This window comes from Hypomesus transpacificus, chromosome 19 (genome assembly GCF_021917145.1).
Source record: "Hypomesus transpacificus isolate Combined female chromosome 19, fHypTra1, whole genome shotgun sequence".
NCBI classification, from domain to species: Eukaryota; Metazoa; Chordata; class Actinopteri; order Osmeriformes; family Osmeridae; genus Hypomesus; species Hypomesus transpacificus.
The window spans coordinates 12,791,591-12,818,895 of NC_061078.1; the positions used below are offsets into that span (position 1 = coordinate 12,791,591).

Genomic DNA, 27,305 nt, shown 5'->3' on the forward strand with positions numbered 1-27,305 from the left:
TTGCACATCTTCTGATGCACATTCAATTACTCAACCCCTGAGTTTCAACCCCTGCTATTTTAGACATGTTTCATCTTTCAAACAGTCCATGAGGCTTCTTCTTTTTGCAATACTCTCCTGGCTCCTGCTGCTCTTCATCCTGACACATTTGTCTCACTTTTTATCACTCTCTTCCTCCTTCTTTTGTCCTCTTCCTCCATTTGTGTGTAATGTTATTGGCCACGTTTCCCAGGTACATTAAGAAGCTCTTAACGCTAAGAGCTTCTTAGGAGCGTTCTAAGAATGCTCTACAACGCTCTTAGAACGCTCCAAAGAAGCTTTAAGCGTTAAGAACTTCTTAACAAATCTGGGAAACGCAGCCAATAAACTTGCCCCTGTTCTCTCAAACTCATTACCACAGCTGTTGGACACAATGAAAGTATTTATAATATATATGTATATATTATAAATACTTACATATATGTATATATAGTAGAAACGCTAAGAAAACTGTGCAGGTCAGTACTTACTCTCTTGCTGCATTTTGTTTTTTGTTGTATTGCTGCAAAAAGTGTTTTTCATGAGCTGAGAGCAGCAACATGAATGTTAGGTACCTACATCCCAACATGTTTCTCATTGAACTTGTTTCAATGAAAAGTCCATTTCTGTTATCTCCACATCAGTTTTGTTTTGGTTCTCCAGTATGGATTGATTTCACCCGAGGTAAAAGTAGTCTAAAACCTCCATAAAGCTCAAGAACAAACACAGACCTGCGGCCCAGGCCATCCAGCTCCCAGTTTAGGTTCAGATTTCCATCAAAAAAGATTCCCATCTCTGAACTCAGAGTAAACATGACATACTCCATCTGCCTTTATGCCAAAATGAACGTTTTGCTGAAAGCCTCAGAATGTTATTCCGAAATATAGAGTTACATATTTCTGTTCCACTCATCGCTGTCCTCTTTGAGAATATGAAGAATCCTCCTGTTGTTGTTCTTTGTGTGGCCCATGGGATTTCATTGGTTGTACAGGTTTCTAAACATTTCAGGGCTTTGATGCACGTCAAGATATAATCTTTCTGGTAGAGCCAGAGGCCGTAGACAACCTCTATACTCTCTGACCCCTCAATGTGTGTGTCCAGAATCAGATCTGAGATGAAGGGTATGTGTGTGTGAGAGAGAAAGAGAGGGAGAGACAGAGATTGAGAAATATAGTGACATGAAGATGCAGTAGAAACAGATCTACAAATATAAATGGAATAGGCAGTATGGTATAAAAGGAGGTCAAATGAAATGACCAATATCAGTATCGATATCATTACATAATTCCTTACAACAACTTCAAAATATATATTAATATTTATATGTATAATGGTTGACTGTCAGTATATGTTACATTCATCCAACAATCCCTGGAATTCACAGTGCTTTAAATGCACTCACTGGTTTCTCGCTGAAGACATAATTGCATCTGGACAAGGGGCAATCCTGCCTGACATATGGTTTCATAAACCTAGTCTCGGAGGCCGTCACATACCTCTGGACCTGCGTACGGTTCTCCTCCCTGGGCAGTCATCCCAGAAGCTCCCATGATGCCCTCTGGGCATGGCTGGGCTGGACCGGCACACCGGGCCTGCTCTGGTTTCACGCTGCCAGATAAGATCCTCGCGTGTGGATTCCTCTCCCTGACCAGCGCTGGTTAGGGCTGACCCCTCCGGAGCAGCTGAGGAGGCCTGGGTTTTGGGGTTCAGGAGCCAAAGGCAGTCACGCAACCAGGAAAGGACAGGAAGCCAGGTCAACGTTGCCTCTCTCCTTCAGCTGCTTCATTTACCCAACGTGACTCTGTCCTCTTCCTCGGCACTCCCAGAAAATCCTGAGAGCAATGTACCGTACCAACAACACTTTTGTTATATCCATTTCAGTTTTGTTCCTCGCGTGTCGAGAGCTGGTATTGATCCCGACCTCTGACGCTCTGCCAGGGCTGCGTTAGAGAGCATGTGAGGAGCATCGAGAAGAGCAGCAGACCGCGGTGGCTCCCACCCGAAGCGTCACAGAGCCTGTGTGTACGGAGCATGTCGAAGTCAAAAGTCGTGCCCGCTCATTTTGACCCAGAGAAAATAGTGCAGATCAGAGCAGAGCCGGATCACCATGGGTGTCATCATGAAACGCTCTCTGTTCCAGGTGTCCAGTTCACAGCCAGTTGAGGGGTGTTTACTGGCTCCTGGCTCTTTGGGAGCTAGAGGGGCTGGGCATGCCAGAGCGGACTACTTGTTAACTACACAATGCAACTTCTACTATGTGATTCAATTTCTACAATAGCATGTTATGAATCCATGTTCTATTCATAAACGTATATCTTGTTTTGTCGAAACGACTCTTTCGGCGATGCACCACAGGGAGTAGAATGCTTACTGTGGATCGGCAGTAAGCATGACAGATGGTGTGAATGTAAGCTGTATATCAATGCCCTTTAAACGGATAGTTGATAAATGAGCTCTCAGCTGACACATCCATGTGGAATGCCCTTGTTCTAAGGGTTGAACCCGGGGCGCTCTGTTGGATCTTCTACTGGTTGAGGGACATTCAGAGTCAGAGTCAGAGTTAGAGTCAGCCGAGCCAGCCGACCAGGGCAACGGAGCACACTCCAAACATTAGAGGGGGACACCCCCATGATGCTGTGGAAGAAGAAGGACCTCCCCCCCGCCAGCACCACCTCATCTCGCACAACGCAGATAGTGAACAGACCCTCCCACTCCCCCCCCCACTCACACACACCAACAAACCCTCAGGTCCCCCTATCCATAGAACTCATCTCTCATCCACTCTCACTCTCTTCCCTCCTGGAGAGAGAATATTCCTCTTTTTGATTTCATCTTGGCACCAAATGCTGCTGCCGTCCCCCATATGGGCTGCTATCCTCGAATAAAATATAAAAAAAATATTTTAGAAAAAAATATTTTTTTAATATTTTATTAGAGTTGTTGGGAGAGGGAGGGAAATAAAGCGAGCGAGCAACAGTAAAAGAGATAGAATAAGAAAGAGAAAGAGAGAGAACCAAAGAGTGAGAGATAGACAAAGAGACAGGGGGGGGGAGGGACTGGGAGGGGGGGAGAGAGCGAAAGAGACTGTGTCTGTGTGTACTGTTAGGCCTACCCCAGCCTTATCCCCAGACTCCACATGGATGTATGTGTCCTGTGAAGGATGTCTGAAGTAATTACCAGCAGAGATTATCCTTCCCGTCCCCTTAATGGACGCCATCTCAACAGCAAGGCCAAGGGATCGGCACGCACCACCAACAGACAGAGAGGGGATTCTCCCCCAGAGTGGGGTACATGTGAACTCATTGTGTTCTGTTATGACTGGTCATCGGTTTCTCTCCTGGTGGGGGGTGAGATTCAATGCCTATAGCACACACTGAACACATCCACATTCCCCGTGCCATAGCGTGTTTGGTTTTGTCATTTCACTGTACTGAGGTTTTGTTAACTGGAGTTAAGGAATAGGCTACATCCTCTTGAGCAGCTTCAACTGAAGGCTAAATCCAGACGATAAAAAACCTCACCGTTTCTGTGTGATGCTGATAACACCCTCTATCTGTGATTAAGGTAGCATTGGATAGTTGTGGGTAGAATGTGCATGTACATAACTCATGCATATATGTGGAAAGTGACCTGAGAGTACCAGACGAACAAAGCACGACAGGCTGACAGGACAACCTGAGGCCCTGCTTGATGTCAGGAAGGAAAGAAGAGAGAGGTATCCAGTGAAAGGAGACGAGATAACAGAGGCAGATCTGGAAGGGGAGGAGAGGACGAGGCGAGAAGAGGGTCCGATGGGGCAGCTGTTGAATTCCAGCACCCGTATGGGACGTGGAACTGGACTGAAGTGTTTGTGGGGCCCCTGTGGTTTTCCAGCCAATAAATCCTCAGCACGTATTGAATCCAGTCCGAATGTGCAGCAGTGGAGGAGCGCTGAAGGATGTGCGGCCATTACTCAGCCGCCCACATGAGAGGGGAAAGCAGGGGATCCTCAGACGGCCCCGCCTCCCCTCGCACCATGGGTCCAGGCCCAGGCCAGGGCCCCAGACAAAGGGCCAGCCGCTTGGATCACAGCAGAGGTGTGAAGAGGTCTGGAACTCTGAACAGCTCCATACACTCACAGGTCATTCACTCAGAGCTCCAGAGTGACAGTCATTACATTTGTCTGTCCAGACAGTCAGTCTGCCGTGATACTAAGGGGTATTCACTGAGATTACAGTAAACAATGAAATCCATCCTCAACTGTTGGAACTTCTTAATGGTAACATTTTCATAATTTGACAATTCTTTACTTTAATAATGCCTGTTTTGCAAGTATTGTCAAAAACATGGTACTGGTTCCAAGATATACATTCTCAAATACTATTTAAACCATAATTCTCATTAAATCATTATTTTAGCTGGTACAATTTCACTGAGGTAGACCTGGCTGCTCATGAGGAACGTCAACTCAGCAGTTAGCGCCATCTTCTGCCCCTTACGGATGCTGCAGCTTCCTATTTCCCTATGCCAAACAACATCCAAACTCACAAATCCCCTCTCCTTTACTTTGTTTTTCCATACAACTGACTCCATCACTCTGTGTTAACACTCTTGGCCCCATGTCGTTGGCTTAGGGATGAGTGTGATGTCACAGACATGAACTCAGCAGTGAGCTCTGTTTATCAGCCAGCTCATGCAGTCTCTCTGTCTTCCAGGCTCCTATGCCACTCTGGGTATAAAGACCCAGGATTGGAACCAGACACTTTGTGTAGTTCATTAGAGGTTTACGTTCTGTTTATGCTCTGGATGCTATGATGAAAACAGCCGTCGATCCTGGCTTTCCCATTCCAAGCCTGATGGGCTCCAGCGACGGACAAAGGGTTGATTCTGGGCAGACGTCAGTCAGCCCTGTGCACTTGTCCTGACTGAAGACAGGTGTTTTTAGCCTGGGGCTGACTGGGGTAGCCTGACACACACACACCTGGGAGACTGTGTGTTTTTTTTTTGGCCTCTTCCGTTGTGCAAACATCTTTCAAGGTCTTTTGTATGGTCGATGTGAGCTGAGCTTTGTATACCACGATGTTTGTATATACACAGTTTAAACAAGACATTGGCCCTCATTGTGCGTGAAGAGCGAGACAGAATATTGGACCCGTTCATTTTGGAGCACGATCAGAACTCATTCTATCATGCTTTCCCCTCCCTGCTTTCCACACTGAGGGGACATCATCCCCTCTCATGTGGCTGCGATCCTTTCACAATCCAAGCACTAACCATTTGTTTGTGTCAGTTACTCCCGCTCCTCCAACTCCTCCCGATTACGACAGATTTAAACTCTTTTTCTGGGACCTCACAAATTCAAAGAATATGGCCGTCATGGGGGCAATTATCTATCTCTCAGCAACGCTGCATCAGAGAGAGGGCCACAGCCTCCTCCTGATGAGCCCTCAGACATCAGGGATTACTCGTGTGTGTGTGTGTGTGTGTGTGTGCATAGGGAGCTGGGTCTTTAGGAGCTGTCAGGGGAACAGACGGCAGGGGGCTCACAAGGAGATGGCGCTATGACAGGCACGAGTGGGGAAAAGGTCACAGAGGATGATTTGAGCCTCATCTTAATTCTACATGAAAGTCCTTCTGACCACAAGACGCACTGAATTCTCTTCTCAGATGTGTGTGTGTGTGTGTGTGTGTCCACCCCCATACAGCAGCAGCCAACAGCCATAAATAGTCTCCCAACGCAGCTCAAAGGTTGTGCAAGCATTTACTGTCAGAGGACAGCATTCAGATCATTCATTAAGCTTTTCTGAACAGTTCTCAGACGTCCGAAAGCGCAAATGTGTTTGTGATGTCAGTTTGACCTTGGCAGATTGTTGCTGTTCAAAAATGCACTCAGTGAGTATATTTTTCATAAATAAAAGAAGGGGGTTGGGTTATGAAACAGATCTCACACAGTCTCACATATCTGAAGCCATCAATCTTACAAATGAGACGGTGAGAAGCTTTGTGCCAAACCACACTACACTGAAGAATAACAAGCACATAAATTAAAAGTTGACAAAAGAGACATATTGCTACTCCAATCCACATTGCAAGACCACAGTCTCTCGAACAGTGCCTGCAAAACTTGTACATGTGCATGTATGAGAAATACACGCATGCCCTGCGTGTAATCCGTTATAAACTATGCGCTTACGCCCTCTAGTGGTAGGCTACTACAATACGATGTGGATAGAGATTTGCCATTGTGCACTCAGCACTTACCAATTCCACTCTGCAAGTCATGAATGAACATAACTCATTAGCATCATCTTTATTCGTGTACTCAACCCCAATTTTTTTACAATAAATTACGCGTTTATTATGTGTTCAGTTACTTTTCAAACACTCTAGAATTTAATAGGTAAAACAGGGAAAGACATCAAATCTGTACGAAATGTCAAGTCCATTGGACCTACGGTTCAAAATAAGAAGAATTCGGTTTTCCCAAATTGTCCCTGTAAAGGAAATTACATCATGGTTAGCCTTATGGGTCCGGAGGCATGTACACCAAGTTACAGAAGAATTTTAGAAATCGGGTGAAAATGCCATCACTTTGAAAATTTGACATTTTGGCGTGGCCTGTGACGCCCCCTTAAGGTCTAATGTGGGCCATTTATCCAAGGAGAGCTTGAGTTTTTGGGTTACTAGGTTACTACAATTATAATAAAGAATAATAACAATTACCGTCCTTCTTCGACTGAAAACCGCGGCGTTTATTAAATAACGTTCAGTTTTGGTGCGGTAGGCTATTTATTCGAGGGTGGCGTTTATTCGAGGGCGGCGTGTATTCGAAGACATGGTGCATCAAAACTTTTTAACAATAAGAGCTTGAGTTCTTTGGGCGGAATAGGTTACTAGAATAATATTCAAGAATACTAATCATTACAATAGGCTTCACCCTGACGGGGGAATCCTAACTACCTTGAATCAACTATTTTGGAACAACCAACAATGGGATAAAGCAAAAACGTTTTAACAGATTGTCAATCGGTGTTTATGTTTGCTGCTGACTGAATTAAATCCGATGGTCCTCTCATGTACTCCACATCAACGCTCGGCTGAGCACGTGATGGGAATTTTCTATTTTTCCAGGAACGAGTTGACCTAAAGCTCAATCTAAGCTTGCAAACAGCAGCATCATTCAGCTTTGTAGAAGCGGCGCAGTTGTCGGTGAGGCCGGTGAGGCTGTGGCATCCTTTATACAAGACAAGACTACCATTTACATTGCACAAAACATAAAAAAAACCCATAGTAGCTACATCAGAAGAAGATATCTTCGAACAACAAGAGACTAAAGGTAAGAAACGACTTACACGACATTAAAGTCGACGTCGGTGGCTAACAAGCTAGGTCGCTTCCTTACAGTCTCGTTAACGCGCACCAGTTTGCTAATACATTAGCCAAGAAGAGTCAGGCAAGGCTAATGTCCAGTCATCCTCAAAATGGTTAGATGAAACTACACGCTTTATTTGCACAGCTGACGCCGCACTTGCCATAAAGCTTAGCATAGGTGTTAAGCTTTCATCAAACAAGGGTAGAAACAGAATACCGATAAGATACAATCGTGTTAGCCAGCGAAACAATGCGTAACGATGGTGTGGTACTAGCTAACCCAGCTAACTGGTAGCTGGCTGAGAGACCCGAGCCTAGCATTAGATGGCTAAATGCTAGTTACCACAATGGCCCTGACAATCCATGGCATGGGCATGGAGCTAGGGGGATAAGTTTAGGCTAGTTAGTTAGCTTTCGTCCAATGCCGGGGGAAGAGTAGTAGTAGCGCCGTTGTAGCTAGGCTAGCTAGCAAAGCCTAATTTGGAGTCCATCTCTTTTGAGTAGTACTGCTAGCAAGTGTCAGCTAGCTACTAGTTTACTGTTTACACACGTAAGCGTTAGTGTTTATGCTCAATGCCACACAAGTTATTTTTTAATATACTAGCTAGTTAGCAGTAACGTATCGTTGTTAACTACTCGGTAGCTAGATAGCCAGTTAGCTATAGCTAAAAATCCACATTGATCTTTCTTTGTTGTAGTTTTCAATGAAGAGGAGCATCGTTAAGCTGTGGTGGTAGAAGTTTAGTGATACATTTAGTTACTTAAATCGCAAATTACGCAGACTGTCATAACTCAGTTTTAGAGTTTACAAAACCTCACGAACGTATTAAGGACAGCCCCATAGCACTGGCCGTAATGTGTATATCTTATGATGTGAATCACATTCAATAATGTGTATATCTCATGATTTGAATCAAATGTAATCACGTTACGACAAAAAACCTTCACACTAACTCATTAAGTAATGTAGCAGTCAAAGGAAAGCAGTCTTGTTGTCATTCGACAACGTGAAACACTATATACTATGAAGCTTACCAACTCCTACAACTAGATGTTAACAGCTGCTAACCCTCTCCTGCAGATGCCTTCAGCGATGGTTGGCAACAATGGTGTTCAGTCCGCCAGTCCAGAATTGGGATCTGGAAATCATTCTGAGGTCATGAAGCAAGTTTTGGGCTTTATCGACAAGAAGGTCCGCAACATGGAAAAGAAAAAGGTAGTTCGGTCCCTCTGTCTCACCCAAACATAAAAACGTCATTTTAGCCTAGTATAAATGACAAACAGACATTACCCTAGGTCACATAACCTTCAAACACAAAAATCCTGGTGTCGAGTGTCTGATTCATTAATTGTGTCCATAGGAGTTCATTTATTAGCCAGACACCTCGTATCATATTTTCTATTGTGGCTACATGGCCAGCATGGCACTCCCACTAGATCAGCTCTATTTCAGTGCATTGTTAACCGTGCTGTGTTTTCCTTTCTCCATCCAGGGTAAATTGGACGATTACCAGGCCAAGAAGAATAAAGGAGATCGGCTGAATCAGGATCAGCTGGTAAGTAGCATGTAACGCTTTGGCCAACAATGCTGCTGTGCTTGAATCAGGATTCCCATAGTCATGGAAGACTCTCTCTCAAAACCTAATTTTAGTGTGTGCTAACAGCCCCGTTATGTTAATGCAATGATTCATTCTCATTTATATGATGTACATGCAGAAAGGTTATACATTGTTTGAGATTCCAAGCTCGTCAACATTGCTGACTTTGTCTATTTCCGTTGTTTTTTCTCTGAAGGATGCCCTGTCCAAGTTCCAAGAGATTACCAACAACTTGGAGTTTGCCCGGGAGCTACAGAAGAGCTTCTTGACTTTGGGACAAGACGTGAGTTCAGTAATCTCAGTGATCACACATCCGCAGAATCACAGGTCGACACTTGTCAACGCGTTCGTTTCCAGGCATCTAAACCACCAGTCATTGCCTCTCCTTCCCTGTCCCCCGACCTCCTCCCTCGCAGATCCAGAAGGCGGTGAAGAAGTCTGCGCGGCGGGAGCAGCTGCAGCGCGAGGAGATGGAGCAGCGGAGGCTGAAGACGGTGCTGGAGCTGCAGTTCCTGCTGGACCGGCTGGGGGACGACACGGTGAGGCAGGACCTGAAGAGGGCCGACGCCTCGGGCAGCCCCCTGCTCAGCGAGGCCGACCTCACGGCCCTGGACCACTTCTACAAGCTGGTGGGGCCTGAACGGGACCATGACGTCAGGTACGCCCCTCTCTCTCGCTCTTTCGCTCTCTTGCTCCCACATACAGGAAAACAATCTCCCTAAACAATTTAGGATCTCCCGTTTCCTGTCCTCCGAATGTATGCTTCCGTGTCATGTTCTATTCTTTTGCGGAGAAACTCCCGACTAATTAGCATACAAGTATTCAGTTGCAAATGTTTCTGTGCGGTTCACTTAGCCTATGGGTTGTGTTGCTGCTTACGGTGGTTGTCATGGTAGTAAGTGTCGTATGTTTTCTAGGTTGACGGACCAGTATGAGGAGGCCTCACTGCACCTGTGGGAGCTGCTGGAGGGCAGGGACAAGGCTGTGGCCGGGACCACGTGTAAGTTGTTTCATCCGCGCACAGTTTTGGAGGGGGGGGGGGGGGGGGGGGGGGGGACATTTCTAAATAAAGGGACTCGGAGAAAGGGCTTGAGGAAACCGTAGAAACGTCTCTAAGCAGCACAGTCTTGTACTTTTTGCTGAGCTGGCCTCCCTGCAAGGACTGGAATCATCCATCACCGAGCCCCCAGAGTAAAGAGAGCAGGCTGGTCTGCCAAGCCATGTTAGCAGTAGCACAAGCCGTTAGCTGGAGCCCTTCTCTCAGGCAGCCCAGGGAGGGGGAGTACAGGGATGGTGTTCAGGCCTGGGACCCTCCACATTGACCGTTATGATGAGGGCAAGTCAGGACACTACCCGGCCCTGCAGTCAGACACACACACACACACACACACACCCCATCTGATCATATGGCAACATTGGATACAGTAACTTCCAAGTATTTATATTGAAAGTGCTTACAGTACTTGGCAGCTGCTGGTAGCTGGCACAGCACTGGGTAGTGGAATGGGGCACAGCTGTGATTGCACCCTGCAGTAACGTGTTAGCAGGTTCCACAAACGGCATTGCGGCATTATGCTACGGTTTCTGCTTACGATGGTATCGGACAAGCTCGGGTGCAGCTATTCCCTTATAGGAGTAACCACTTAATTATGCAGTTCAGGAGTTTCAATGTATAGATTTGACGTAAGACGTTGCTCGACCTTCTGTCTTGGTTGGGGGGGGGGGGGGCGTGGGCGGTATCTGCCGACGTCTGACCTCTGACCTCCTGTTCCCAATCAGACAAGGCACTGAAGGAGACCCTGGACAAGGTTCTGCTGAGTGACTACTTCGACCGAGTACAGCCGCATCAGAACGGACTGTGCGAGGAGGAAGAGGAGGAGGAGGAAGAGGAGGAGGAAGACGAGGAGGAGGAAGAGCAGGCTGTGGCGCCCGAAGAGTCGGAGGCAGGAGACCAGCCTGCAGAACCCGGTAACCATCATCATAACGACCGTCACACCCATGTAGCCGAGAGGCCAGTCAGAGCCAGGGTATGTCATGTTGTTGTGTGACTCATTGTATTGTGTTGTGTATTGTTTCCCAGAAGGAACAGTGACTGAAGAATACACAGAGACCATAGAGGTGGAGGCCACAGAGGTGAGACTGCTGACACTTCCACCCGTTTAAGCTGGGACGGCGAGAACGCCATACACAGAGCCTTCCTAGGTGTGGTAATCAACCGTGTGTGTTGTCTCTCTCTTGCAGTTTGTAAACAGACAGTTCATTCCAGACAGCACGTACAGCAGCACCGAAAAAGACCAAGTAGAGGAGTGGGCAGCCGAGGCCCAGGTATGTTCTAGAACAAACAGGCCACACATGGGGAGAGAAGGAACAACTCTCATTCAGAATCCGAAAGGGATTTATTCACCATGAAAGTTTGCACAGACAAGGAATTTGCTCTGGCAGGAAGGTGCATACAATAAACGTATAGGAATCCTAAATTTAAATATGTGGTCTAACTATACTAAGGATACATAAACTAGCAATACTAATTGGAATACAATTAAAATAAAATGCACAATAAAATATAAGTTGCCATAAAATATAAGTTGCCAATTTACAATGTAAAATACAAATATTACAGGAATTGTAATGTAGTGCAAAAATGCAAATTGTTTTAAGACATTAAGTCATTAAAGTCAGTGTGAACTCTTGGCCTTGTTGAGGAGGCCAACAGCGGAAGGGAAAAAACTGTTTGTGTGGCGTGAGGTTTTGGTCCTGATGGACAGCAGCCTTCTGCCAGAGGGGAGTGACTGAAACAGGGAGGGTCCAGGGTGGGAGGAGTCGGCCTGTTGCAGTAGTCCATATGTTGACATGGTGTGTGTCCCTCTTGTGTGAGCAGGTAGTGAGCTCCCTCCAGCACCAGGCCCTGGCCCAGGAGCCCCCCCACACTGTGAACTCCCCATCCCCCGCCGCCACCCCGGACCCCGTGGTCAGGAAGCAGGCCGTCCAGGACCTCATGGCCCAGATGCAGGGCACGTACAATTTCATGCAGGTCAGAGGCCCCCTCCTTCTACCATTTAATGTGATTAGGCTTAGCAAGTACCTCCTCTTGTTTGAGTCCTCTGAGGTCCCGGCTCTGAAGTCTTATTTTGGCGTCGCAGACTAAGGCCGAATCCCAATACTCCCCCTTACCCCTTCCCCTTACCCCTTCCCCTTAGTTTTGCGCGTTCCCGTGAGAGCTAGTGGTGTCCCAATACTCTTTTGGAGCTAGGGGAAGGGCTAAGACTAAGGGGTATACACCCCTTAAAACCAAGTAAGATCGGGAGCTTACTTGAAACCTAGGGCTATGTGAAAACTGCGCGACCGGCAACAATGGCGACCAAATCATCCAGAGAGTCCGATAAATGTTATATTATCGGCTTAATTAATTGATAACAAAATTATGACAGTCTTGTTTTGTGTTATATACAGTCATGAACATATATATTTGATACCATTTTCCTAATTGAAACGTCTCTAAAAATCGCTAGTTTGGTACGTTAATGTTACAGTTCTGAATTGCACAACAGTCCCGCATTTCTTTGACTAGCATGTCTGCAGTTCTAAGTAAACTCCATTAGCAGCAAATTTCGTTTAATATCAGTGCATAACGCTACTTGCTTTGGAGATATCGATACGTGCTAGATGACGTACCTGTAACCAAGTGGCGTCCCATTTCCTAGGGCTATGTAGCCCTAACCCTTTACTTTCGAGGGCCAAGGGGAAGGGGTAAATTAAGGGGAAGGGGGAAGGGGGAGTATTGGGATTTGGCCTAAGTCTGAACCCATGTGTGGTGTTTGGCTGTGCAGGACTCCATGCTGGAGTTTGATGGGCAGGCCCTGGACCCGGCCATTGTGTCGGCCCAGCCCATGAAGCCTGGCCACACTGTGGATCTGCAGCAGCTGGCCTGTGCCCCAGGTGACCACCAGCTCCCCTCTCCACCATGCAACACCCCTCACAGTCTGGCTCGTCAGGGCGGTTCTGGTGTAAGACAAACAGCTGTGCTTTCCATACTAATGATCTGTTGTTTGTCTGTTTGTACAGTCCACACAGAGTCCAGAATTCCTCAGACAGGCACAGTTCCGGGACAACCCGAACCCACACAAGTACGTAAGAACTATCTCTTGAGCACTGATGGGGGTCCCATCATTGACCAATTGAGCTTCAACATAACCCTATCTTGAGGCTTACCTCAACGTACACCACCGCCTTGCACCAAATGAAGGCAGCCTTAGGCGTCACCCTCCTCCCCTCCTCCCCCTCCCCCTTCTCTGGCCCCACTGGTCTCCTCCACCTCCCCCCCTCTACCATCCTTCAGCAGAACCCCATCCCCCTAGACAGACACCATCACCCCCTCCCCCCCCCCCCTCCTCCAGGTAATCCCATCCCCCCCGTCCAAGACACATCCCTCTGGGTGTGTGTGTGTGTATAGGTGATTGAGATGCCTGCAAACACTCATCATGCCCCCCCTCCCCACCCCCCAGAGTGTGTCTGAAACCCATTGACGTGTGTGTGTGTGTCGTCTCTGTCTCCGTCCCGTCCCACTCCCTCCCAAGGCCTCGATGTCCCTGTCGTCCGAGCAGCCCCCCGCCCCGTCCTCCCTGCCCTCTGCCTTCCCGCCTGTCTCCAAACCTCCCCACAGCGGAGGCATCAATGTCAACGCAGCACCATTCCAGTCCATGCAAGCGGTAGGCTTTCAATGGAGCACCAGTACACGTTGTCATGCATTCTTCATACAGCCCCTGAAGCTACTTAGACGGGCCGCAGCCGGTTCTTTTTGTGTAACTTTGTGATAACGCTGGTCCATTTTTACAATAGCACTGGGGAAAAGGCTAGAAATTAGAAATGAAACAGCGTTCTTGGAAGTCTTTCTTTTGCTTTGCCCACAGTAGTCACTCCCCACCTCACCTCCATCTCCCCCCTCCACATAACTCCCCCCCCATCCCGTCGACACAATCCTTCATAGCTAATTCCTAAGCTCATTCGCTAGAGATTTAGTTAGCAAACAATGAACTGTTTGTATGGCATGCTTTATAACCACAGCTAACCGTATCCATTTGAAGACATTGTGATGTAATTACAGGCTGTAACAAGTACTCTTTTGAGCCCTGAGTTACTGGACAGATCTGTAACAGCTGCTCATCTTCCTTTCAGGTGTTCAACATGAACGCCCCAGTGCCCCCCACCAACGACGGAGACTCTCTGAAGCACTCCAGCCAGTTCCCCAGTGGCTACAGCCAGAGCTTCAACAGCCAATCGGAGCACTCTGTAGAGCAGCCCGACAACCAACAGGAAGCACTCCAGTCAGGTGAGGGGAGGGGCCTGGGCTGGGCTTGTCATTGTGTGGCCAACAGTGAAAGAAAAGAAAAAAAGGGCTGATTTATACATTTTGAAGAATAGGATTATCAGGCATGGTGAAGAGCTTCATTCCGTGCAGTGTTACAAGGTTGAGTCCGGACTAAATCAGTGTAGCAGCTGCTGGTCTGTCAGTGCAGTCCTAACGGTCTGTGTTCCTGGGTTCCCCCCCAGTAGTTCCTGGGTTCCTCCCTCAGGAGCAGGCGGGGGGCCACCAGCAGGGCTCCCAGCAGGCCTCCGGGTTTGGGAGGAACGGCCAGGCCTTCTACAACAGCCGGGCGGCGCCGCGCGGGGGGCCCAGGAATGCCCGCGGAGTCCTCAACGGCTACCGGGGCTCCAACGGATTCAGAGGTAGGATCTGGTGGGGGCTCCTTAGAAGATCAAGTCAGCAGTTAAGATTCAGAGGTAGGATCTGGTGGGGGCTCCTCTTAGAAGATCAAGTCAGCAGTTAAGATTCAGAGGTAGGATCTGGTGGGGGCTCCTCTTAGAAGATCAAGTCAGCAGTTAGGACCTGGTGGCTCCAAACATGCGGAAGTGTTTGGAAAATGATGGTGTATGATTACAGACACACCGTAAGGTGATGCTGTCTCGAATCTCGTCTTACTCGATTGATCACTTTTGGTTTTCGGAGCCAACTGTTATACCTAGAGGCATCGCTCTGTTTTCCTGTGTGATTTGTAATTGTGCACTCATTTCCTTCTTTCAGGGGGTTATGACGGCTACCGCCCTCCATTCTCAAACACTCCTAACAGCGGTTACGGGCAGACCCAGTTCACCACGCCCCGGGACTACTCCAACACCACCTACCAGAGGGTGAGCTCTCTCCCTGGAAACCCAACTGCTCACCTGCTACCCCCCTACATCATCACATCACCACTTAGGCATAGCAGCAGTGCAGTCAAGTATTGATTTCTGAGGTGATCTGTTGGGTAATGCTCTTAATTCTCTAAAACCCCAATATGGGGTTTTTGATGTCGGAAACGGTTTATTCTTGTCTTGACAGTGTGTTGTATTGTAACCCTAAAGAGGGGTCTGTCTTGTCTTTGTGGGTACTGTAACACGCCCCTGTCTCTCCCCTGCAGGAGGGCTACCAGCCAGGGTACAAGCGGGGCGCGGCCCAGGGGCCTCGAGGTATCTCTCGAGGTAATGCTCAAGCCATGCGATCCTAAAACGCTTATGGACTGTCCACTTCCGCCACACTGAACATTCAGATACTATGAATGTTAGCCCCAGCTCACTTTTATAAGAAAAAAAAGAAAATGAATATGGTTTGTTTCTCATCAGTGAAGTTCTTTTTTTTCTTTTTTTCTTCCCTTTCCTCTTCTGTTCTTTATCAGAGTAAAGCCTACATTGGTATGGTCTGAGGTATTCTTACTGTTGTAGGGCACGCAATGCTGAACTCAATGTTCAGAGCGATAAGCAAGTCTGTGTTTTAAACAAAAAATAGATACTCCTGTAAACTTGAAAGATTTCATTAATTTATTTTTTGTACAAAATAAATGAAGAAAACCTGCCACTGTTGGTCCAAACCATGAGAATCTTTTATATTTTCTGTCACTGCCCCGCCCCGTCTACTGCGTTTCTTTTACGATGCTTTTGGTTCTCATAGCATTTATTTTTATTTTTTCGTCCTGACTCTCTCCCATCTCCTCTTTGTAAGCTGATGTTACTCGTTGAGAGACTGTTTCAATAAAGATGTGTTGTATTACTTGCTGTCTGGCGCTACGTTCTTTTGCTTGGTCCCAGATCCTGGGCTGTGTGGGCTTGCGGTCACTAGCCTGTCCTCTGGGGGTCACTGGGGCGGTGGGATTTGCTCCTGCTTTGCTCCAATGCTTTCTGGATGCTTCTGTCGCCCTCCCTGCTCTGTGTTCAGGTGGTAGATGGAACTGCTCTTTTGGGGTCGAAGGGTTTACGCGGTTGATGTTTGCTTTTCTCAAACAAACACAAATGGGACTGTACACGTTCATGTCACAGTCACTTTTCTGAGAAGGCTGTGTTGTTGAGCTTTAATTCTCTTGAAGTAATCCTTTGGTGTTATTTCCAAATCCTTGGCAACAGATGCTCTTGCCTTTGGCTCCATCTGGCAAAAGACTCCACTCTGCACGGGCTGACAAAATCTCCCCAATAACATTAAGCACTTATGGGTCCTTTTATATTGACAAATTGATAATGAAAGTCTTAATGTGTCTTATGAGTTCCTGAATGGGAATGCTTTGAATTGGGAGTAGTGTGTGTGTACAGTCATGGCCATAAGTTTTGGTAATGTGTGTGGTAAATGTGTTTTGCAAACTTTGCTGGTTCAATATTTGAGAAATGTTTTGACATGTTTTTCAATAGAAGACTGGAATCACAATAAGGCACATTTCATATTTTTTTAAAGCTCTTTTTTTGTCGCTCCCAATACTTTTGGCCACGGCGTTATAAAGTAGAACTGAACCAGCATGAACTTTACACCAGTGTCTAATGGTAAGCTAGGGATAAAGATTTTAAACAGTTCATGCCTTCAGCCACACATCAATAATACTGCCTTACAAGCAGGGACAAGCTGACTCTTGATTATGTTTGCTTGGCGCTTGCAGGCCGAGGGGGAACAAGTCACATGACAGCACAGCAAGCCATCTAACCCTGGAGACGTCGGGCCCAGTGTGCCCCTGTCTCACCCTCTTCTCACTCACCCTCCTAGAGAATCCATCTATCCACCCTCCCTCCCTGTGACTTCTGGACTGCCAACCCAACTCTTTCATCACTGGACTGATCCTCAGTGGCTGACGCTGGATTGGTTCCAGTGGTGTGACCCTCAGACCAGTTGGAAGCTTCAGAATCATGTGCTGTCTCCTAGCCTTTAAACTAACGTGTGTGCCTTTGCTGGTAGACTGTTCGTTTGGACCTTGTCAGGAAGTCATTTGCAAAAGGACAAGGAGTATGGAAAGAAGAAAGAGCATGATGAATCAATCAAGCTAGAATCACAGTTTGACCATGTGTTGGACTGTTAGTCCCAATGTGAACAATATGTCGTGACATTTAGTCTGGTGAAATCCTGGTGCCTATGGGAAAGAAATAAGCATTTTTGACTGATTTAAAACGCACTTTTGTCAGAGGTTGAGCGATAGAATGACAGACACAAAGCATATAAAGGACTGTTAAGGTAAAATAAAATAATTCCTGTGAACATTGTGCTATGGTCATACTGTAGCTTTATCATATATGATGCACTGAATAAATATGCAGTTCTTCTGTAGTCGGGCCTGTGTTTTCCAGACATGCTCTCTGCCATTCACCAATCACCAACTAACGCACATGAGTCAATTAAAAAAGCTTTTAATTCTTCCAGTACAGGACATTTCTAATTTATTTCATGATCTTGGGAGAAAGCATACCCTATTGTGCAAAATAAAATGGGACATTTTTTCTTGAAAGAAAATATGGAGCGTGTCTCAGGTCAATGCTTTTCTCTACGGGCCAATTGGGGGAGAGTGGACTTCAGCTGGTACGTTGCAGACCAGCACATGAACATTCCCCCTGGTATTTAAGAAGGATTGGTAGGCACAGTCACTAGCAGTCATATCTCTTCTGTGTTCCAACTAAAGACCACTAGAGTTCAAGTTCCAGACATGAAGAGGTGGGGATACTGAGATACCAGTAGGAAACCAGCAGCATTTCAAACACACAGCAACCATGACTAGAAAACACAATGAAAAATTGACTGTCACTGGTCTGCAGATGGAATAGATCCTAGTTTTGCGGTTGCAGTCGACCTACCACTGCAACCTATTTGAGATCAGCGTAACCTGAAAACACCACAGTCCACAAAGAAGATGATTACGTTGTCCCTCTTCAAAACAAAGGCCTGAAAAATATCTGAGCCTTTGAACACACAACTGCACTCGCTGACACGTAAGAATTCCCAAATCAGGCAACAAATGTTCTACAGATACTGACAATGCATCAACATATTAAAACCATATTATCACAAGTCTTGACCATTGTTTCGGATCGTTACATTTATGAACATTTAAAAATAATTTAAACAACAATTTGTGCAGATGTAGGCTAGTCTACAGACCTGAGTCACAATATTTATTTAGACATGTATCTAAATAATCTCAGAAGTGCAAACTATGCCCACTTTCTTGGGCAAGCAGGTTAAATCAAGCATGCTTCAAGTATTTGAAATAGATGAAGAAGTTGCTGATTTGATGGAGGTCAAATCCTAATTCCCTGACCCTGACAGTCTAACGTAAAACAAATTCAGAAGCTCTCGACATAACATTTTGGGATTGTATTTCTGTGACCTCAAGAAAGGAGAGAGACACTGGTGGGTTCTCCATCCCTGCCTCCAACACGAGGAGACCAGGAGCCAAACATAGACAACAGGGGCCACCTTGGTACTCAGGGGCATGGCTGTAAGGACTGTACAGAAGTCTGCTGAGGTGGTTTCAGACGTCTGCTGAGGTGGTTTCATGACGCCAGAGGTGTGTCCACAAGCAGCACCAGTCTATGAGACAGCTGGAGGGAGGAGGGGGGGTTGCAGCCCTACGGCAGGTCATGCAAGGCTTCTGGAACTGCTTCATGGACTGGGGGTAGATCGTTGTGAGCTGGAGGCAAATCTGGACTTTTGGGGGGTTCTTCGTGATGGTCCTGGGGAGGATCCTGGTGCAGAGCTTGGTGGCCTGGAGCCAGAACATTGTCATGCACCTGTTGGTCAGGGACGGCATTTCCCTCAACTGAAACCAGAGAAGAATGTTTGTTTTACGTTTGTTTTTTTGAGGAGAGAACATGGTTATGAGGCAGCCGAATGAGTGAATGACCATAGACGTAAAACTATTGTCTTTCAGAGAAAATCGTGATCGAACGTTAATGTTGGGATGTAAGTGAGAGGAAGGCTCACGTACTATGAACCTCAGGAGGGGCTTCCACATTCTGGATTTTCAATCGCTCCATGTGCTCTACTGCCTGAAACAAGAAAGACAAGAGTAGAACAAAGACACAAAACACACCACACCAAACACCACAGCACGACGGTCACTCTAATGCCAAACACATCTAAGGAGCCTTGTTGCTAGGCTCCCAGGGTGTGTGTGTGTGCTATCCAGGGTCCGTCCTGTCATACTGAGTGTCCCCAGGCCGTGGTCCTCACCTGCTGCAGCTCCACTTTCTGGGCGTTGAGCTGCTCCTGCTGCCTCTCCAGCTCCTCCTTCTGTTTCTGGAGGTCTGCAGCTTTCTGGTTCAGGTCCTGCTCCTGGCGGACCAGGTGCTCCTCAAACTCCCTCATCTCCTCGTCCGTGTAGGCCTGGTTCTGCTCCAGCGTCTGACACGGGAACACAGGGGAACCTTTATTCGTATCGTCGGGGCGGCCCCTTCACCTCAGAACCCTCATGCTGCTGTCGCAGTGCGTCTTCGAGGACTACGTATTGTTAAGGATAGGATGTTTCTAACGGCGCGTCGGTAAGCGTAACAGGTCTGAGCTGAGAGCCGACGGGGCCTCACCTCCCAGCTGTCCGGCTCTAGGAATTCCTTTTTCTTTGTGGCGACCAAGAACTCCTCTAGAGACACCAGTCTGTCTTTGTTTGAGTCCACCTGTGTGATGAAAGTATAACACGTGGGTCCTGTGTGGAAGCACTTTGTGGAAGAGTGTTCCATGGCCCTGTGAGGGGACGGCAGCGTACCTCGTTCATGACATGTTCCCTCATCCGGAGCCGCTCCTCCTCCATCTCCACCATGTCGTCCTCCTCGTTGGTCGGGTCGTAGATCTTCTCCAGCTGGGGAGGGAAGAAGCAGAGGGCGTCTGTCAAACGCTCCGAGGAGCGACGGGCACGTTGGGTGTTCGGGAGACACGGCGGCGCTTTACCTCTTTAGTGAACAAGGCCTCCAACTCTTGTTCGTCAAAGAAGCCGTCTCCATTGGTGTCTGTGAAAGACCAAGGGAAACATAAATGCACTGGTGAAGCTTGTTAGATAAATCTTTTTAGATCTTATTCTTCTGGCCCATTTGGGTGATTCTCCCCCAAGAAGGGCTTACCGTGCAGGTTGAAAAAGGTTTTGGGGTCAAAATCCTCCGGATCCAGACCGTCACCTTCCTCCCACACCTCTTTCAACTGATTCTCACTACCCTGTACAGGGAAGAAGTAGCTTACATGTTCTGATATGAACACAGTGAATAATACATCATGTCAATGATATTAAATAGTACAGTATGAGGTCTTCCAGTATGAGGTTCTCCATTGTACAGTACTGAGCCCCGGTTAAGAAACAGCAGCATGGCTCTCAGGCTGAACCCTGCGATGGAGACCTACTGGATGGTTGACTTTGGGATGGTCGGCATGTTTCTTCTTCATCTCCTCGTAATGCTCCTCCTCCTTCTTCCTCCCTTCATCGTCCAGAGTCTTCAGGTGTTCCTGTCTATCGTGCTCCTTCAACATCTCGTATTTCTTAAACTCCTCATGGCGCTCCTTGTCAAAGTTTTCCAGGTCATTTGTGGCCTTGTGAAAAGAAGGACAACATGTTGCTTCTTTGTGTAGACAGGGGAAGGGTGACTGTTCCATTTTCCATACAGATGGTATTTAACAAGCCATGTTCAGCTAGTCTGCTGGCAGAGACTTACAGATTTGATCAGTCGATCCAGGTCATCCACTACAAAGGTGTGCGGATTCATGTGGTTCAGGTACTCAAACTGTTTCAACAGGGCCTGGTGGTCCACTACCATGTCTGGAGAATGTTGACAGGAATCACACATCAATTTGTTCATCTGTCCATCAGTTATGACTGCGCAAGCCACATCAATTATGTTGTGGTCATTGCAAGAAAACTGTCAAGAACAGTGTAAAAGAAACATTTCTGATGGTGTTTCTGTAATATAGCGTACTAAAGTGAGTCAATTATGCTGGTGACTAACATCTATGCTGGTAGTGATAGTGCTAGTGATGAGAGTAACATGCCATCGCTGTTGTGTTGGAATACTGCGGCTCACAATGTACACTTATGTTTCACATGTGAGTCTCAACAAGATAAAAGGAACCCCAAAAAACAAACCCACATCCTTTCTGTTACACTTGAGTAATGCAATAGGAAGCAACTGGATGACACAAACATGTGCAGCTCATACTCAGGGCTTCCTAGAGTTGATCATGAATCACCGGGCGGAGGCCTACCGTTCCCTCCTTCGACATCTTGCTTGGCTTTGATGAGCGTCCGTAGACGGTTGACCTCCTGTCTTTTCAGCTCGTCCAGTTTGGTTCTGATGTGGTGGCCGACAAAGTCGAGCTCGTTAGCCAGCTTCCCTTGCTATTGAAGACAGACATTGCAACGTTGCTCAACAACAACACATTCGTCATGAGAAATGATGAGACTTAGATGGGACTAAAACCTTGATGTCCTCCATGTCAGTGTTGTGAAGCTTCTCTCTAAAATGTGGATCTTTCTCCAAGAAATCGATGACTTCCCGGAGGTATCGGTCATAGTGGAGTCCAGTGTCCTGTTACACCACAAACAGCAGAACATCAAGCCGTATTCTCCAATAAGAAAAGATAGATATTCAAGGAACAAGGAAAAATGCTGTACTAGATCTAGGCCTACTATTATTACAGTTTCTTCGTTGTCTATTAGCAATGACTATTAACAGGCTTGAAGACGTTGAGACTTACAACACTAGGCGGAGGATCTTTCTCTTCCAGTGGCTCAATTTTAGTCTTGTCCATACTAATTGGCACTGCCTCTAGACACAGCAGATGGACAGCAACAGCAAAGCAGCTGGACAGGAAAGCCCAGTTACGGGACATCTGCACATAGAAAAGGCAACATGTTATTCAACATGGGACTAAGCAATAAAGCAACAACACCTGATTCATTGTTGAGTTCTCATCATTTTAAATTCCTGCTAGAACTAGCTAATAACACACAAAGATACGAATGCTACAGGAGGATATGTTACATGATACTGTACCTAAACGTCAGTTGGCTAGCTCGGGTTTGATGCTAGAATGATGCACAGCTGTCTGATTAGAACTTAAAGTTGCTGTGTCAGCTATAAGCAGTGGCTAACACTTTGTATTGTCATTCAAAACTAAACAGACAGTAAGTAGGTCCATTTTACGGCAAACAAGACTCACGTTGGGGCTTGTGAATGTTCGTTGAGGTAATTGCCTGTTGTGCCGCTTTAGCGGTGGCTGTTCCTGTTCAGGATCGGATGGCAGAATACATTACAGTAGCCTAGAGATAATGATAGCGGTAAGTAGCGATTGGATACAATTTGCCACCCCATTTTCTAAACACGCGCATGGATGTCCGATTGGGTAATTTTGCTGTCTGTCAAACGACAGAACGCTTTATCAAGATGCGTTGCACCGAATTGTACGTGGCGAATGGACGTTTCGCCTCCCGCCTAGGATAAACAATTGGTAAGTCTTCATTGAACGTGATTAAAAACTAAATATATGTCTATATAGAAAAGCACAAATTCATTTATTTCACGTGTCTCATTTATTGAAATAAACTAATAGCCTAATCAAATATTTTCCTGAGATACGTCACTTCCCAACTTCGCCTTTACTTCCGTACGTCGACGCCATTATCCTTTTCCTCTACAAAGCCACCATGGGTCGTATGCATGCTCCGGGGTAAGCGCATAAAGTATATATATCCTTTAATTTGATGTAGTCACCTATGTATCATAAAATATTTGATCATGATGTTAGTGTATGATATGCTGTTATTGACTCTAATCAACGAGCAAGAGTCTGCGAAACGCTTTGCCGCGCCACAGAGCAAGCCAGTTTACCCACCCATCAATCCTCCGCCTAGAGTAGAGCCGTCTCGACAACTCATGAAGATTGTTGTCTGTTGTCATTTTTGAGTCTCCAGTCTGATTATGGGCTCCTAGCTTGATGACTTGTCTTTGTTTTTCAGTAAGGGCCTGTCCCAGTCAGCGCTCCCATACAGGCGCAGTGTTCCCACAGTAAGTAACGTTAGCTGCTTGACCTGGTGCATGTGTGGTATTCAGCTTTTTCCCCGTTCACGTATTTTAAATGAGAAACGTTATGCTTTCACAGTGGCTGAAACTGGCGTCTGATGATGTGAAAGAGCAGATCTTTAAACTGGCCAAGAAGGGTCTGACACCCTCTCAAATTGGTAAGAAGGACATCCTTCCCATGTTCGTTGGATTCCCGAACTGCAATCCCAAGGGAGATATGTCAGCCATGGTTAGAAGTGGCTGACCGTCCTGCCTCCTCTGACCAGGTGTGATCTTGAGGGACTCTCATGGTGTGGCCCAGGTCCGCTTCGTGACAGGCAACAAGATCTTGAGGATCCTCAAGTCCAAAGGCCTGGCCCCTGACCTGCCCGAGGACCTGTACCACCTCATCAAGAAGGCTGTGGCTATCAGGAAGCACCTGGAGAGGAACCGAAAGGTATCCACCTGTTACATTAGATTGACATTTAGTCAGTTAGCAGACACTTTTATCCAAAGCGACTTACAAGACAGAGCTTTATAAAAAGTGTGTAGGTCAATGATCCTAAACAAGGATATGGCCCCAAAAACATTGCGGTTAGCCAAAACATGAAGCATAGATTGTGAAAAGCAAATAAGAGCCAATGGGTTGAACCAGAAACGCATGTATTTAAACAAATTACAATTAAACAACCTGATCCTTGAAAGTGATAGTGTACCTGGAGGAAAGCAAGCAACAATAATATAATTCGCAGTGAGTACAAGTAGTTAAATCAGTTACAACTAACCAACAAGTGCAACAAGTCCCTCAATAAGTGTCATAGTGTTCCTGGAGGAAATAAACTAACATCTGATCCAACGAATCTTTCTGAAGTACCGTTGTACTCCCGGAACAAGTGTGTCTTTAGCCTTGTCTTGAAGGTGGAGAGAGTCAGTATCTCTGATGAAGGTGGGGAGATGATTCCACCTGTTACCTTTGTACTTAAGTAGTAGATTCATGGACATACAACCATATGGAGTCAAATGGACGAGCTGAGACCTGATACTTTTGAATGGATCATTTAGCCTGTTGGAGCCTAGACCTGTACAGTAACAGTTTTCTCTAGAGACCACTGACCGGGGCTAGGGAGGCCAACAGTGCTGTGAATAGTTTAACATCCCTTTTGACACACATTAGTGTTTGTCTACATTTGATATTGACAGGTCAATGTGAAGGAAGGTGTTTGTTTCAAATCCCCTCCCTTTTTAATGCAGGATAAAGACGCCAAATTCCGTCTGATTTTGACCGAAAGCAGAATCCACCGCCTGGCCCGCTACTACAAGACCAAGAGAGTCTTGGCACCAAACTGGAAGTAGTAAGTATTTTTTATTTCTTTTTAATCAAGCTATTTATTGCGCTGACATCGTGGCACATGTCATTGTCCTGCTCTTCCCCTCCTAAGAGTTGAGATATTTCTGATGTGCTAGATGAAATTGAAGGTAAATTAGCAGAGTGGCTTGTCAGTGTCGACTCTGCCAGTCCCCTTCACACATGTCTCACTGCGACTCGCTGGTTCTCCTGTGCCTCCACAGGGGGCAAGTGTTCACCAGCAGTCTGCCATCTGGATGTTACCTTTTAAGGCCAACGTCATCTTAATCTTCTAATCCCCCCTTTTTTTTTTCTCCTCCACAGCGAATCTTCCACCGCCTCTGCCTTGGTGGCATAAACCTATTTTCGCATTAAAGGAACGTTTTGAAGGAACTTGTGTGTGTGTGTTTGTCTAATTGTAGACTGGAGGGCGCATGGTATACTTGTACAATTGAAGGTAAATGTGTGTAAGGTAAAACAAATATTTGAAAAAAATCCTTTATACACAGAATCCTATTCTTCTGCATGTTTCTGGGAATGAACTTGTACATTAACTGATATTGACAACACTGACTGATCTTCTTTATGAACACTGTTAGCCACAAGAGGTCAGTATTTAACTGCTCGATAAGATGCTGAACCACATGGCTAGATGCCCTTGAATAAAACAATTGCTCTTGCAGTTTTACCTTTTCATGTATTCGCAAAACTTTTTCATGTTCCTTTCCCAGTGAGTCACTTTCTGTTTGGTGATTCTTGAAGTGTAATTATGTAGGTGCACTTCAACCTTACACAATCCGTAGAGGATAGGGACGTTGGCTCATCACGAGAATTCTCCAGACCCATCCTTCAGTCTCGTTCCTCCAGGAGAGGAGACAGTGTGATTAATGGGCCACAGCCCACCTCTCACCCTCCAGCTCTCTTTACTGGGCTCTGAGGGGGAGATCAGGAGCAGGACCTGGAAGCTGTACTTACCACCCACATCCCTTAAGGAGCAACACACCTGCCAGAGACTATTCAACCTTACCTTGATTTAGTGGTGGAACTACAGATCATACAATCCACTGTACTTTATGAAAATAAAGTTTTGTCATCAGGTGGAATCATGATCAATGTTCCGGTTATGGATAGGTATTGATTTTTATGAATCCTTTCCTCATATCCATTAGGAAACTAAAATACTGGACTACACACACTATATTAATGAAGTGGCACGTATAAACCCTGCATCTGTCTGATATTGATTTCATACCCAGACATATTTGTAGAAAATCACGTAGCGGGTGAAACGTAATGCACAAGTCAGTTCAGATTGGCAGGTGAGATAGCCGAAGGAGTTCTTTATTGCGTCTGCTGCAGAGCCTCGCTCAGTCAACAGTGATTCAGCCCGAGCCGGGGCAGGCTCTCCTCAGAGAGGACGATAACATTGAGTCACCTTGCTGCATTGTGAGCCTCTGGCAGTGGAGAGGCAGCAATCCTCAGCAGAGCCCACACTGCAGAGGAGGCGATACAGCTGCAGAGCTGCAGCGGGCTGCGCATCGTCGGCGTGCGCGTGAGGGAGTCCGATTGATGGAGTGAGTGAAAGGAGCAGCCGGGGAGGGTGGGAGGAGGGAAGGGGGAAGTGGGGGATGAATTGTGGGGCAAAGTCAAATCAGAGTAATTAACTGGATTGGGGACATGGTATGATTGCACTGCAGTGTGTGTGTCCCGGGTTCACAGCTGGTATTTTCGCTGTGAGAAATGCACCAGAGCAGCAAGGAAAAGTGGATTTCGTCCTACACTGTAATGGATTACAGGGTGGATTATATACTTTCTTGCGATCTTGCATTTTCATGAAGACTGGATTTGAGATGTGGTTAAAGGAGCAGAGCTAAGTCACAGCACACCGGTCTCAAGGCTGGATGTACAGTCTGTCCCCTTGGGCACCAGTGCTGTCAACCCTACTGTTGTAAGCTGGGCTGTTCCCTCAGCAGCCTGGTCGAGAATCACTCATTTCACATTTATACCACGAAACCTGTCACTCGTTTCATTTTCCTCACATGTAAAAATCCCTATCCTTCCTTCTCTTCATGATTTTCTAAACCAATTTAGCAAACACAACACTCACAACTCCCCTCCTGAATGTTTGCAGTCTCAGGACTAGTTTGGCTGTGTGAGTTGCATGGCTTGTGTCCGCGTTGACCACCATAGGACCAAAGCTGTCCATATATGCCAAAACCTCCCGATATGTTTTCTCCACTGAACCTCTGACTTCCTCCTAACCGCAGGATACAAAGACGGTTTCCAAAAAGAGCTGGCTTGGACACACACCATCTCAAATGGTGCGGCTGAAGCAATCCAGTTTGATCACACACATCTTTCATGAGGAAGTGCACCAAGCAAACAGGGTGAAACAACAAAGCCTTCTCCAAAGGGATTCACCGCTCAAATATTTATCATGCAGACGGGGGGGGGGGGGGGGGGGGGTTCATGCCCCCTGCTAGCTGAGGGAAGGGCACTCTGGGTAATGTTTTGGTGTTTCACAAAAGAGATGAATAACCTTTCACTCTCCAGCCCATTTATTTAGGAGAGTCATGCCATTTATTTAGGAGCTGGTCTCTGAATGTATTGGGACACCACTTGTGCAGCAATGACTGCTAAAACCCTGCATTAGCTCAGGTAACAGGAGGGACACTATC

The 27,305-nt window shown here is 46.5% G+C and overlaps 3 protein-coding genes and 1 non-coding gene across 7 annotated transcripts; 3 read left to right on the forward strand and 1 right to left on the reverse strand.

Annotated features, from left to right (window-relative positions):
* The first annotated feature begins 7,148 nt into the window (after window positions 1–7,148).
* Window positions 7,149–17,577, forward strand: caprin1a (cell cycle associated protein 1a). 3 transcript variants are annotated; one of them, XM_047041537.1, is made up of 18 exons: window positions 7,149–7,333; window positions 8,450–8,584; window positions 8,862–8,924; window positions 9,163–9,249; window positions 9,383–9,624; window positions 9,884–9,966; window positions 10,746–10,934; window positions 11,047–11,099; window positions 11,208–11,291; window positions 11,845–11,997; window positions 12,794–12,902; window positions 13,029–13,090; window positions 13,541–13,672; window positions 14,139–14,292; window positions 14,514–14,690; window positions 15,046–15,152; window positions 15,422–15,482; window positions 16,919–17,577. In XM_047041537.1, the coding sequence occupies exons 2-18, from the start codon at window positions 8,450–8,452 to the stop codon at window positions 16,960–16,962; spliced, it is 1,935 nt and encodes a 644-aa protein (XP_046897493.1). In that variant the 5' UTR covers window positions 7,149–7,333; the 3' UTR covers window positions 16,963–17,577. The 3 variants fall into 3 exon arrangements, with proteins under 3 accessions (XP_046897493.1, XP_046897494.1, XP_046897495.1); XM_047041539.1 differs by lacking the exon at window positions 13,541–13,672 and having other exon boundaries at window positions 7,150–7,333; XM_047041538.1 differs by lacking the exons at window positions 15,046–15,152; window positions 15,422–15,482; window positions 16,919–17,577 and adding an exon at window positions 14,775–15,036 and having other exon boundaries at window positions 14,514–14,718.
* Window positions 17,578–17,641: 64 nt separating this feature from the next.
* nucb2a (nucleobindin 2a) lies at window positions 17,642–22,600 on the reverse strand. 2 transcript variants are annotated; one of them, XM_047041541.1, is made up of 13 exons: window positions 22,444–22,600; window positions 21,979–22,113; window positions 21,702–21,809; window positions 21,487–21,619; window positions 20,940–21,043; window positions 20,632–20,817; window positions 20,358–20,448; window positions 20,188–20,246; window positions 20,006–20,098; window positions 19,827–19,916; window positions 19,477–19,647; window positions 19,232–19,292; window positions 17,642–19,063 (listed from the first exon to the last, which is right to left on the reverse strand). In XM_047041541.1, the coding sequence occupies exons 2-13, from the start codon at window positions 22,111–22,113 to the stop codon at window positions 18,873–18,875; spliced, it is 1,422 nt and encodes a 473-aa protein (XP_046897497.1). In that variant the 5' UTR covers window positions 22,444–22,600; the 3' UTR covers window positions 17,642–18,872. The 2 variants fall into 2 exon arrangements, with proteins under 2 accessions (XP_046897497.1, XP_046897496.1); XM_047041540.1 differs by lacking the exon at window positions 22,444–22,600 and adding an exon at window positions 22,278–22,371.
* A 260-nt stretch (window positions 22,601–22,860) lies between these two features.
* rps13 (ribosomal protein S13) lies at window positions 22,861–25,321 on the forward strand. The gene is made up of 6 exons (XM_047041542.1): window positions 22,861–22,950; window positions 23,240–23,288; window positions 23,383–23,461; window positions 23,570–23,739; window positions 24,534–24,634; window positions 24,952–25,321. The coding sequence occupies exons 1-6, from the start codon at window positions 22,928–22,930 to the stop codon at window positions 24,983–24,985; spliced, it is 456 nt and encodes a 151-aa protein (XP_046897498.1). The 5' UTR covers window positions 22,861–22,927; the 3' UTR covers window positions 24,986–25,321.
* On the forward strand, window positions 24,686–24,814 carry LOC124482330. The gene has a single exon (XR_006957741.1). It is a non-coding gene; the product is annotated as a small nucleolar RNA SNORA19 (small nucleolar RNA).
* Window positions 25,322–27,305: the final 1,984 nt, after the last annotated feature.

Coding starts and splice junctions, on each gene's coding strand:
- caprin1a (XM_047041537.1), top strand. CDS start 8,450: ATGCCTTCAGCGATGGTTGGCAACAATGGTGTTCAGTCCGCCAGTCCA. Junction 9,967..10,745: donor GGCTGTGGCCGGGACCACGT/GTAAGTTGTTTC, acceptor GTTCCCAATCAG/ACAAGGCACTGAAGGAGACC. Junction 11,998..12,793: donor GCACGTACAATTTCATGCAG/GTCAGAGGCCCC, acceptor TTGGCTGTGCAG/GACTCCATGCTGGAGTTTGA.
- nucb2a (XM_047041541.1), bottom strand. CDS start 22,113: ATGTCCCGTAACTGGGCTTTCCTGTCCAGCTGCTTTGCTGTTGCTGTC. Junction 20,818..20,939: donor TGGATCGACTGATCAAATCT/GTAAGTCTCTGC, acceptor TCTTTTCACAAG/GCCACAAATGACCTGGAAAA. Junction 20,099..20,187: donor AGGCCTTGTTCACTAAAGAG/GTAAAGCGCCGC, acceptor TTCCCTCCCCAG/CTGGAGAAGATCTACGACCC.
- rps13 (XM_047041542.1), top strand. CDS start 22,928: ATGGGTCGTATGCATGCTCCGGG. Junction 22,951..23,239: donor GGTCGTATGCATGCTCCGGG/GTAAGCGCATAA, acceptor TTTGTTTTTCAG/TAAGGGCCTGTCCCAGTCAG. Junction 23,740..24,533: donor ACCTGGAGAGGAACCGAAAG/GTATCCACCTGT, acceptor TTTTTAATGCAG/GATAAAGACGCCAAATTCCG.